The sequence below is a fragment of the Myxocyprinus asiaticus genome, chromosome 48 (assembly GCF_019703515.2).
Source record: "Myxocyprinus asiaticus isolate MX2 ecotype Aquarium Trade chromosome 48, UBuf_Myxa_2, whole genome shotgun sequence".
NCBI lineage: Eukaryota > Metazoa > Chordata > Actinopteri > Cypriniformes > Catostomidae > Myxocyprinus > Myxocyprinus asiaticus.
In genome coordinates, this window is record NC_059391.1 from 19,759,586 (window position 1) to 19,772,694 (window position 13,109).

General features: G+C 39.5%; 1 protein-coding gene across 2 annotated transcripts; it reads left to right on the forward strand.

Annotated features, from left to right (window-relative positions):
* Positions 1–3,041: 3,041 nt before the first annotated feature.
* On the forward strand, positions 3,042–12,859 carry LOC127437783 (exocyst complex component 3-like protein). Of its 2 annotated transcripts, none has more exons than XM_051692959.1 (13): positions 3,042–3,341; positions 4,559–4,734; positions 7,671–7,890; positions 8,036–8,448; positions 8,620–8,909; positions 8,990–9,107; positions 9,210–9,335; positions 10,123–10,223; positions 10,324–10,440; positions 10,585–10,855; positions 11,458–11,613; positions 11,708–11,841; positions 11,941–12,859. In XM_051692959.1, the coding sequence occupies exons 1-13, from the start codon at positions 3,302–3,304 to the stop codon at positions 12,125–12,127; spliced, it is 2,349 nt and encodes a 782-aa protein (XP_051548919.1). In that variant the 5' UTR covers positions 3,042–3,301; the 3' UTR covers positions 12,128–12,859. The 2 variants fall into 2 exon arrangements, with proteins under 2 accessions (XP_051548919.1, XP_051548920.1); XM_051692960.1 differs by having other exon boundaries at positions 7,675–7,890.
* The last annotated feature ends 250 nt before the right edge of the window (positions 12,860–13,109 follow it).

Below are 13,109 nucleotides of genomic sequence, written 5' to 3' on the forward strand. Positions count from 1 at the left end.
TCTACCCTTAGAAGCAGCTATGCTACACCCCCATTCCAGTCCAAAGAAAACTATTACCCATGCCGGAAAGGCTCAGTTAGTGTGTCATGGTCCGCTGATTATTATGGTGCTTTGCACAAACAACAATGTCTAGTCATCGCTATTTTAGGCTGCTATATACTGCTATAAAGGAGCAAAGATGAAAGCTGTCGCCTTAAAGTTTTGCCCCAGAAGGCTTGCGAACTGTCAATAACCACTGAACAATCTGAGTCAACTAGAAGGCAATGTAGGTAAGGAATAATCTACAGTAAGTGGGTCAATATTACAAAATAAACTCAGACAAGACAGTCAGGGGTTTGTTTTGTCTAATATTTGCCCAATAAATACATGAATGGACATGAAATATTTGTTTAAGTTGAACTTATTTTATTATGCGAGATGAAAAGATCTGTAGAAAAGCACTGTAGAAAATTGGTTGCAACTAGAGCTGTCAAAATAAATGCGTTAACACATGCGATTAATTAAAAAATGTAACATGTTAATTTTTCTTAATCGCGATTAACACATTTACCATTAATAAAGCACAAACCAGCAAAAACAATGGTGGGACTTTGGCAGAACCTTTGCAATGTGTCCACCAGAAGTCATTATACTGACACATTCACCACAACACACAGACACCAGCGATGGGAAAGGACCTCTTAAAAGGATAGTTCACCCAAAAATGAAAATTCTCTAATTATTTACTCACCCTAATGCCATCGCAGGTGTGTATGACTTTCTTTCTTCCCAAGAAAATATTTGAAGAGAAACAGAAAAATATTTCTGCTCAGTAGGTCCTTAAAATGCAAGTGGATAAAATGCAAGTGATCAGACCTTTGAAGCTCCAAAAAAAACAGTCAGCATAAATTACATAGATACCACTCCAGTGGTTACATTAATGTCTTCTAAAGCGACATGATCACGTTTGGTGTGAAAAAGATATTTAAGTACTTTTTATCTATAAAGCATCGCTTCTGGTCAGCAGCAGCATTTTTGGGTGAAATTTAATGCTATTTTTACGCACAAAACAAGCCCAGATGGGACAAGTGACAGAAGGCAAGTACCTTCCAGCCTCTGTAAGGCACAATTTAATTACCACTGAATTACCTCAAGTCTTAACTATCATCAAAACACAGAATGAGCGTCTGCAGCACTTTTCATATGGAGTTCAAAGTGGCTTGCACTGGCATTGACAGCCTGACACGAATCATGGACACGGCTTCACAACTGCTATAACAAAGCAGATAGCCACAGTCTGCCGGCTGATTAATATTGTAGAGGATTAGCATTTAATAGATTTAATGCCCATTGCAATGAATATGCATACCTATGGGGGGACCAGTTCTTTCAATTAGTCAACCTCCCACTTAGACTTTGGGAAACGTTTAAAGGAATATTTCGGGTCCAAAACATTAAGCTCAATTGACAGCATTTGTAGCAATATGTTGATTACCACAAAAATTCATTTTGACTTGTCCTTCCTTTTCTTTATAAAAAAAAAAAAAAAAAAAAATCTGGGTTCCAGTGAGGAACTTACTATGGAAGTGTATGGGGCCAATCCATAAACGTTAAAATACTCACTATTTCAAAAGTATAGCCACAAGATGTAAACAATATGCGTGTTAACATGATTTTAGTATGCATACACACAGCTTAATAACCTTTTCTTTGTAAAGTTATTTCCAATTTTACAACTTTGCTTTCATGATTTCATGTCAACAAACCCTAAAATCCAGAAAATTAAGATTTAAACAATTTTACAGCTCAAATAATACATGAGTTATAACAGAACAATTAATGTAAGTACTTTTATAAAATTATACATTTCACATTTCTGCCTTTAAACCCTCAAAAATTTCACCCCATTCACTTCCATTGTAAGTGCCTCGCTGTAACCCCTTATAAAAATTGAGAGTTCACTGCAAAATTGCAGCAAACTTGCCGCAAATTCGCAACAGATAATTTTCACATACAAATGAGCTTTGCGGCAAACTTGTGGCAAATCATCTATTGTTGCCAAAGGTTTGCCGAAAGAGCTGCAAACTTCTGGCAAACATTTGCGGTGAATCACAAGCTCCTTTGCATGTGAAAATAACGAACGGCAAATTTGCAGCTAGTTTAGATTTTTTGTAAGGGACCTCCATTTCTCTTATCTTTTTCTTTTTTAAAGAAAAGGAGGTACGTGTCAAAATAATTTTTTGTGGTAATCAAAATTATGCCACAAATGCTGTCAATTGAGCTTAACTTGTTTTAAACCGAGAATATTCCTTTAATGTTACTTGAATTGCTGCTGTTTTGGTGCATTTCTATCTTTATATTGTGGAAGGCTTTGTTTGGACATTTTTTTCCTAAATGGAAATAAATGCATTCTGACAAAAAAATAAGTATATAGAGTAAAATTTCAGCACTTTCAAAATCAGCAATTAATTGCAATTAACTATGAAAACTTTTCATAAAGTTTTAACTATTCATCACGATTAAACATTTAAATCGACTGACAGCACTAGTTGCAATAAGTCAATTGCACAGTTTAGCAGTCATTACACAAAATATTTGACCACAGAATGCTATGACTTAACAATCAGAATAAATAAATAAATAAATCTATTTGCTAGCCATGGATGGTGTACTATTTCATACATTAGTGATGATTGTATCAACGTGTGTTTGGAATAGAGACTAGACTGGGAAGACAGAGAGATATAAACACAGACATAGAATAAGTCACAGGCCGTGATACACAAATAAACACATTCAGCTTAAATTCCTCTCATGTTTGCTCTACAACCCACAGTTGTGAACGATCAAAAGACAAAAGTTATGAATATTCTAGAACAATAAAAATCATCAAATACATCCATGACCATGCCAAAAGAAAACTAATTGATGTGGATACACGTAAAACCTCTGAGACTTCTTCGGGCAATTTAAAACATTCCCTAGCTACCTCAGACACAGAGAGGCACTGTTGCACATGAAGCCCACCCCCACACTCATTGCTCACCATCTGGATCATTTAGAGGGCGGAGTGCCTGCTTTCCCTCCGTCCCTCTTGCTCTCTCTCCCTTCCTCTCCCTTACCTTCCTGCCGGCCTCTGAGCAGAGGATGTGTCTGGGAGTGTGAGAGAGGAAGGCTGGCAGTGAAGTGGGTATGTACCCTCTCTCTTCTTCGCCCTCTTCTCTCTCTCTGTTGATTGCTCTATCTCACGACAGTGAGCAGGCCCTCTGGGCAGGGCAGTTTCTTAGTGGCGGAACGGTGGACGGTTGAGCAACAAGCCTAAATGTCAGACGGAGACAAGAATGGCTGTGACAATCATGAAGGTACACATCCTTTCTTGTTACTGGTTGTTCGCTTGCAACATACTAATGCATTTAGAAAGCGATTGTTTAAAATGTCATAACGTTGAAAGAACCGGTTGAAAGAAAGAAGGAGTAAGGTTTTGTTTTTAGAGTAATGGAACTAAATTTATGGAGCATAAGCATCAATTTATGTATTCTGTTGGTGGTTGCCCTAAATGATTGACCCTCCCACTCACAACTTTCTGCCAACATGAAAAGCCTACATGACTTGTTGTCAAAAGAAAAACAAATGTTGGGTTAAAGCACTCTAAATTGGGTCAATCACATTTATTTCAGCACCACAGGAAATGAAAAACAACATGGACATACATAAGAGGAATATGTATATTGGAATAGGCTTTATCAGAATGCACAACGTACCTAACATACACAAAATCCAAAAACATTTAGCTTTGATATGTGTCAATGCTGACAAACCTGGAACTTTTCAACAGACCTGAACAGTAGGTTTCTGAAAGCAATACTACCATTCAAAATTAATTTTAGGAAATTTTTAAGACTGACCTACCACAAGCTCTGAGATTGTTAATCGATGCTAGCCACAAGTCAGTAAGTGTGGCTTTAACTTTATTTTATATCATGTTTTAAATCATGTACAAATACATCACTAGCCACTATCCCAGGAATAGATTCACCAATTAGGGAACACTGTTATCTTTGCAGTCTAAAGTTCTCACAAGTGAGAACAGGAACAATAATTTTTATATACAGTAGGCCTATATTTCAATATTGTGTAAATCTTATGATATATGCAACTTTTATGTTATTTGTATCCCAAAGCTGTAAACTTGAGAGTACTTACAATTGGAGTCTGAAACTGTTTAGCATGATGCTGTCATTTTTCATTGAGAGGGGAAAACATTTACTGTCTGCCTAGAAGCTATTCCTTGGTAATATACAGTATACTTAAAAAGATTCTCAAGAACTCGAGCACCCATGGGATTATCGCCTATTAAATGGAAATTGAAACTTTGACTTTAGAAACTATCAAGACAAAGATGAGTCAATTCTATGGGAAAGAGGTGAATTTAAGACTGATGTCAAATTCCATTATACGTAGCCTTTTGTGCTGGTTTCTCAAATCATGCATTCTCTTGGTACACACTGTAGCAATAACGTAGCATTGCATCTGAACTGCACAATTTCTCTGCTATGTATGGTGCCATTTTGATTGATAGATGCCCTTGTCCCAGTGGAGGTGTGGCCAGAGCTGGAGAGAGCTGAGTGTTTGGCTCGGGGTGCTGCACTGAAATGGGCCTCAGGTGTCTTTTGTCGTCCAGAGCATCTGGAGAAACTTGGACAATACAGGAAAAGGGAACGTCAACGAACCACTTCTATTCAATCCAGATTAAAGGTAAGACTAAGAAGTAATAATGATTTCATCATAAAAACAAAGCATATACACCGATCAGCCACAACAGTAAAACCACCTGCCTAATATTGTGTAGGTCCCCCTCGTGCCGCCAAAACAGCACCAACCTGCATCTCAGAATAGCATTCTGAGAACTATTCTTCTCACAACAATTGTACAGAGCAGTTATCTGAGTTACCATAGACTTCAATTGTCAATTGTCAATTCGAACCCGTCTGGTCATTCTCTGTTGACCTCCCTCATCAACAAGGCATTTCCATCCACAGAACTGCCGCTCACTGGATGTTTTTTGTTTTTGGCACCATTCAGAGTAAATTCTAGAGACTGTTGTGTGTGAAAATCCCAGGAGATCAGCAGTTATAGAAATACTCAAACCAGCCCGTCTGGCACCAACAATCATCCATGCAATTATCTAATCAGCCAATCAAGTGTCAGCATTGCAGTGCATAAAATCATGCAGATATGGGTCAGGAGCTTCAGTTAATGTTCACATCAACCATCAGAATGTGGAAAAATGTGATCTCAGTGATTTGGACCGTGGCATGATTGTTGGTGCCAGATGGGCTGGTTTGAGTATTTCTGTAACTGCTGATCTGCTGGGATTTTCACACTCAACAGCCTCTAGAATGTACACAGAATTGTGCCAAAAAAAAAAAAAAACATCCAGTGAGTGACAATTCTGTGGACGGAAATGCCTTGTTGATGAGAGAGGTCAACAGAGAATGGCCAGACTGGTTAGAACTGACAAAGTCTACGGTGTTGGGCCTCATGTATTCAGACAGAAGACAAAGGCAGGCCTAACACAGTCGTAAAACCTAACTCAGCCCCCACATACCAAGTCGTAAATCTTGCTGATAAAAATCGCGCCAAAATCAAACAAAGGGAGTCCAAAACAGACAACAAATCCCATGAAGCCTTGCTCACTAAAGGATCGAACTCTCAACTCCTATTGGATGAGGCACACAACAGAACGTCCCTCAACCATGACATCATCAGGAGTAGAAATACCTCTGAAATGCTTCCGGGATTTGCTTCCAGCAACTTTGCTAGCCGTGTATAGATGCAGCTCATCGCTGCTCTCAGGTGCAGCCTTGTGGCACAAGGAAGTAACGTCCGACTTGAAACTGTGGCCATACAGTCTCCATCTCGCTGGACGAGTTGAGAATACTCTGTGTTCAACCGAACACTCTAACGGATCCGAAGGAGACTGCCGAGCAATCCGCATCTTCATCTGTTTGCCTGCAGAAGTGAAGAGATTAAAGATTTCTCTTCCATCTTCAATCAAGTCAACATTTCTGATTTCTCTGCCAGCCCGCTGAGAATCAGCAGCCACACCGTCCGCCGACAGAGTGAGGAAACGGCCTCCCATCACCCGAGCCTCGAGGAACCGAGTCTGAGTTAAAGGACGGATGAACACACATTCTGCATCCTCATGTGATTCAAGTATGAGGTTTACGTCTGGGCAGAGATAGAATATTATAGTGTGTTATTCTTGTGTTTCAAGGTTTTTGCTTGTACAGTTTACGGACCGCCATGTCCGCTCATTATTAATACTCAGGGTATTAATTATCACGAATTTGATTTGCTGTATTGTGGTCCAACCAAATTGGACTGTTGTGCATTTACGCCATTGCGGGTGAGACCGGCAAACTGAGTTTATCCATTAAAGAGTCAAAGAACGCGGGACTGTTTACGAGCCGTCCACTGCGTCTCTGAGTGATAAACTAACAGCTGCTTTCTCTCCCACGATCGCGAAATCTGCTTTGGGGCCGTCACTTAATTCTCTCTCTCTCTCTCTCTCGTACTAACCACACACACACACACACACACACACACTCGCTCGCTCTCACACACACACACTCGCTCTCACACACACACTCGCTCTCACACACACACACACACACACACACACACACACACACACACACACACACCCTCATGTGTTATAGGATTATTTTGATTTCCATACCTAATCATATCACTTTTTAGTTTGTAGTTGTAAGTCGGAAGTTTATTGACTGCATTGTATTAATTATTAATTGATATTACTGCATAAATAAACTTTGTTTATATTACAAAGAGAAGTGTTTTGGTTTGTTTTGCATACGCCTGTGTCATGCTGACGGGATGTCAGTGCTCGGATTCAAGCCTTCATTCATTGTTTTTTTTTCCCGAAAATCGATATTCTTTGGATGTCGATTTTCCTAAGAAAACAATCTAATATTGAGACTGTTATACTATCTGGTTATTAGTCCCTGATTCCAGGGTGGTGCCCCGTCAATGTTAATCCTTATTAATATTCTATTGATTTTTGATAATTGATCATTATCTTTGATGATTGTTGAATCTGAATGATCAATAAGCTAGTGTTAATTTTAATGTTTCATCGATGTTAACAATTTATGATTATCTTTGATAATTGTTGATTTAAAGGATTAGAAAAGCTAACATTGATTCTCATCAATGTTCTATTGATTTTAATAATTATCTTTGATAATTATTAATTATTGCTAATAACCAAACTTGCTCCTAAACGTAGCGCACTACATTTACTGGAGCCCCATATGAGGTTTTAATGAGTTAGATTCAATTAATTAATTTAAATATTAATTAATAACTAAAGAAATAATTATTAATTATTTCTGATGGTAACACTGATCTAAACAACCAGTAAAGCCCTACAACGGTAACTCAGATAACCACTCTGTATGATTGTGGTGAGAAGAATAGCATCTCAGAATGCTATTCTGAGATGCGGGTTGGCACTGTTTTGGCAGCATGAGGGGGACCTACACAATATTAGGCAGGTGCTTTTAATGTTGTGGCTGATCAATGTAAAATATTAGCTTTTTCAACATTTCTGTCTGTAGCAGCTGCAAGAAAAGTTACCTGCTCACTCTTACTTTTCTTATTTCAAGTCAGTTGTACAGTCCTATTTGGAAGGTGTTAATTGGGGTCTTGGTCAATTGCGAGAGGCACGAGCTGGGCTGAGAGAAGTGTCTCATGACTTGCACAAGGCAAGATTGGAGACCAGTAAAAATTCTGATGAGGTAACTACACTGGAGACACTTCGGGAGGTGTCTCTCCATCATCGCCAACTCCTTGCTGCAGTTAGCAACTTGCCACGCCTCTACAAAGGTAAGTGATTCTTCTTTCTAGAAGCAACATGGCATTTTTAGTGCCACAAATGGCCTTCTAAATTTTCCATAGCCTTTATTAAAAAATGTTTGTTAAGTCTTGAATGCCTTAGTCTCTCATTTTATTCCAACCTCATTTCTGTCAGTGCGAAGTATGGTGCTAGAGACAGAGAGGCTAGTGGAGTCTCGGAGGCTACTGGAAGCTCATGCTCGGCTAATGGAACTAGAGCGCTGGCAGGATGAGGTACTGCTACAGCTTCAGGGACCCAAGGGATCATCCGGAACAGGCCTAAGGTCTGAGGATGAGGAGCATCTGCGGAATTATTTCTCAGGTGTTGGACAGTTGGTGGATGCCCTTGCCAAGGAGCTTTGGGCAGTTGTAGGGAGTGGGCTGTCGCTCTCTCATCAAAACCCCACACCATTTGTGTCAGCTGTACGTATAGTAGAGCGTGAAGAAGCTCTAGATGAGTTCTTTATGGAGGAGCGAAGATCAGCATCAGGACACTACAGACCCATGCCCCCTGGAAGACCACGCTGCTGGAGGGAACGTTTCTTTGAGGTTTGATGTTGATGAGCACTAAATTTCCTGTTGAGAGAAGAACAAGCAAAAGCTTTTAAGCCACTCTCAATGTTTTTGTTTACAAGATGACACAACTTATATCAAATGGTAAAAAGGCATGTGGATGTAAATTTACTTTAATTTGTACCTGTTCATCAAACTGTTGGCCAGGTGCTGGAGGAGGCAGTGACATCACGTTTCCGTAGTGTGTCGTACTTGCACACTCAAGGACCAGGGCTTGCTAGTCACTTGTCTGCACTACAGCATGGCATTATGGGAGACCTCTCAACAGTGCGCAACCTTTTGGAACAGTGTGTTCCACCTCATTATCATCTAACAAGAGCCTACCTGCGCTCCTGCCACCAGTTCTTGCAAACCCATCTTGGGCTAGTTACTGGATGGGAGCTAGAAAGTGGGGACATTTTTGCTGTTCTTAACTGGGTTCTGCACATTTACAACAGGTAAGTAAAGCATACAATTGTATATGAATTTGGGATATTGGCAATCATAAAGTTTATCATAAGAGAACATGTTCTTTAAGCTCAGAGATGATGGGTGATCCAGACCTTGTATCTGAGCTAGAAATTGAAGACCTGGGACCCCTGATATCTCAGGAAGGTCTTGAGCAGCTGCAGAATAAATATGTCCAAAAAGTTCGGGTAAGACTCAGTGTGGTGTTTTAGATTCTAAACCATTAACATGTACATTGTCAAGTCTGGATAAATATGTCAGGAGTACTTGACAAGTGTGATTGTTTGTAGAAAAGTGTCTCAGAGTGGATGCACAAGGCTCTAGAAGTGGAGCTGACAGACTGGCAGAGGGACCAGGAACCAGACATTGACCATGAGGGCTGCTATCACACCAGCCTTCCAACCATCATCACTCAGGTACTTTAGCTGTGGCTAGTGCTATATTACCTAAATTGTGAAGAATTTTGTGTCACGTGGGCATTGATATGCTTTAGATCCATGGTACTCGACAGGCATTTGGCATCTGACTTTTTGTGGCATGTGTGATGTTGTCAATATATGAATGAATTTTAAGTTGCCAATTTTCTAGAGCAATTTTGTTTCAATAGTAATTTTCAGTATCACTGAATTGCTGTATAGTTATAGAGGAAAAGAAACAGCAAATGGATGTAAAGAATGAATTAAACTGGAAGACGCAAATATAAATCTGATTATAGGCTACTTTATGTTACATTAGTGGGCCGCCTGAGTGCACGTGTGTTAATTGAAAGTTTGTGTGTGTTCAAACATGCGCACTATGAGTCTCTCTTCCACACCCACTCATTACTGCCACAGCGCATGTCAACCAGTGTCAGGTTGAGGTGACAAATCAGTTTAAAGTACCCAACAGAGGTATGCCTGTGGTGAACAGTAAATACAAAACAAAAGTTTTTGTATTCTCCCAAATAAAAATAAAAAAGTACGTCCCTCAAGGCTAAAGCAATCTTGCTTCGCGGGTTCCCTGGGCTATCCAAAGTTGAGTACCCCTGCTTAGACCATAGTCAGGGTAGACGCCATATTTAATTTTCCCCTTAAACATTTTTCTGTCTGTTGATTCGGACACAAATCCATTGACAGCGCTCCTAAGCGTTGCATACATTGTACATATGGTATTTATGCCCCTGCCTGTACAGTATTTAAACTACTATGGTGTCTGGGTTCATAGATGCTAGAAGAAAATACACGGGTGGCCTTGACGATAAGTGAAGCTCTGAGGGACCAGACAATCCAAATGGGCCTTTATGAGATGGAGAACCTCCTTAGTCGGTGTGTTTGATTATCAATACTGAAGTAAGCCTGTTGAAAAGACCAGCGTATCAAATGCAACAGTCGTTTACTTTCCTGTACTCTCTTTACATCGAAACAGGTTTCGAGATGCCATCATAGAATTTGGGACGGAGCATCACAGGGATCTCACCACAAACAGTAACAAGTTCTACCTCCATTATCTGCTGGCCTGCATCAGCAACTGCATCATCCTCAAGTGAGATGAAGTACAAGTATCTTTTTACAGTATGTCTGTGCTGTTTGTTTGGAAAAAGTGTGTATTTCATTTAATGTTAATGTGTTAGTCAGATGCTTGCTTGTAATTAGTATATTTACATATTTGATATAAATATACATCTAGAACTTCAGCAGAAAGCCTGCAGCAACAGTTGTGCTCCTTCCCCTCAAACCGTTTTTCGCGTGTTCCACCTGGGCCTCTGGCTGCCCTGGACCGTGCTGTGAGAAAAGCTTGTCGCCTAGTCATGGACCACCTACTATTTGAGTTACAGCCCCATCTTCAGGGGCTCCTGTCTCATGCCTGGCTGGTCCAGAAAGATGTAACCCCAAAAATGTGTGGGGTTCTGGAACGTCACTGTGAACTCTACAACAGGGTGCGCCAACCTTGTCGGCAGGTAAGTGGTTAGTCATTCAGCATACTTTGGAGCCGATTTCACAGAACTTGATATTATGTCAGTCTACTGTTTTTTAATTATTTTTCAATGTAAACATGCACTAGACAAATGTATTTGACCATCGTGCCACGTCTCATGCATTAATGGTTTTAATATGTGTCAGGTAAAAAATAAAACTGGTGAAACTGTGCAAACTGAAAGATTACAAAGGGTAACGTTTCTTATTCAGCTTCTCTACATGTAGCTTAAGCTTTAATCAAGCTGTCAAACCACTAGAATGCAGATTTGCTACAGAAAAACTGCCTACACACAATGTATCTCCTAGCCTAGGCTAAAGTCATTAATGAATTTCATTTGATAACGATTTGAGTCGAATTTAATGTAAACTACTGTATGTGAGTGGTGCTGACTGGCGCTGGAGAATTTTGAGTAGCCCCCTTAGTCCTAGCTGGACACAACCGATGGACGGCGAATGGTGGCAGCAGTGTGTGTACATTTATAGAACATACCTGTTTCAAATTTTAGGACTCTGTATGTTGTCTGCCTGAGGTGTCAGGTGGGAACAGATAACATTACAAGTGTCATGTGATCCCCGTTCATAGAGACTAAAGGAGGAGTGTCAGTGGCTAACTGTTGTTGAGTACGTCCGCACATTGATGCAGAAGAGACTGGTCTGTCGAAGTTGTGACGAGCGATGCCAGTTGGCCCAGCGCTTAACACAGGATGCTGAACAGCTAAGGGACCACTTTCAAAGCATGGTGAAACCTCATTTACAATTACATTTACCTATTTGGACATTTTCAATGATACAAAAATTACATTTGTAAAAACGTAATGCTTTTGTATTTTAAGGAGATTGATGGGACCATAGGTGAGGTGAATCCCACTGCTTTGATACTTGCGCTGGCAGACCTAATCAATTTGAAAGACACGGGCATGCTAACACTGGAGATTTCTGAATTGGTAACCAAGTACCCTGATATTAGGTGAGATTTCACACCAAGCACACCTTCATATCCTAAAATCACCTCTAATTCAGTGACTAGACTATGTTTTGAGACAACTTATAAGGTGTTTCTTTTCAGTGAGGAGCATGTCTCTGTGATGTTGGACATAAGAGGAGATGTCCCCAAAGATGTGCGGGGGTCTGTCTTAGATTTTCTGGAGCAGAGTGCTCCACCTTTACCACCAGGATACCGCCCAATCTTCTCAGAAATCCTTGTGCCCTCTTCCAGCATGTCATTCTGTCTGCCAACCGCAAAGTGTACTTGAGAAGCAATCTAGCCCAATTGTATTGAAGCAGGATATTCATCATTAATTCATCACTACTCCATAAGATTAGCATTTCCATCGTCTGTGCTATCATGTCTACAAAGCCTTGTTATATAAGTAAATCACTGTGCCAAAATAATATTTACATTTATTAAATTTACTGAAAAATGCTTTCTTTAAAAAAAAAAAAGTGCACAAACCAAGCTAGTGCCCCCACAACATTATGGTAGACCAAGAATAATCAGTGCACAATTTGGCTCATTGTATTTTTACATATTTTGGGAGGGAAATGCAAATTGTTGGCCATTATACTGTAGAATGTAAATGTCTTACAATGGTATTGTTACCAAACATAAAGTTTCCAAAGATACTCTGATGGATATAATCTATTGGTCTATCGTGGTTCACTATGTAAATTGTGGTTGACTTTTGAACGATAAAGTAATGCATTTTAATACAAAATATTCTTTTTTTGGAAGTCATAATTCATAAATTCACAGCTATTTTAATAAGTACCATTATACCATGGTATTACTGTGTTTTTTGTATCATAAGTCTTTTACTGTCATTTATAATATAAATATATCATAGAAATATTATGGTGTTTTTAGAGTACCTTGGAGTACTATGTAAAACTGGTTATCATTCAGTACCTCGGCAGTGAATCAACAATTGCCAACAATGGTTACAGTGTTGCTCGGTACCATATTACTGTATAACCATCTGATATTGTGAACCATGGTACTGTCAAAGTAAGGTTTTGTAAGGTTTAATATTTGTTATGTAGTAGATGTTAAGCATAAAATTGCCTTTTTGCACTGTATTTATGGAGCTCTTTACAATCTTATGCAAACTGCTAAATGGATCTAACAAGACATAAAGTATTTAGTAAAAACTAAAGATGGAATTAAATGCTTCAGACATACATTTTATAAAACAGATTGAGAGCCAAATGATGTGCAACAACAGAACACTGCACAAA

Bases quoted from the DNA above. Each gene is read 5' to 3' on its own strand.
- LOC127437783 (XM_051692959.1), top strand. From the start codon at position 3,302: ATGTCAGACGGAGACAAGAATGGCTGTGACAATCATGAAG. The intron at 7,891-8,035 runs GTAAGTGATTCT...CATTTCTGTCAG, and splicing joins CTTGCCACGCCTCTACAAAG to TGCGAAGTATGGTGCTAGAG. The intron at 9,108-9,209 runs GTAAGACTCAGT...GATTGTTTGTAG, and splicing joins AATATGTCCAAAAAGTTCGG to AAAAGTGTCTCAGAGTGGAT.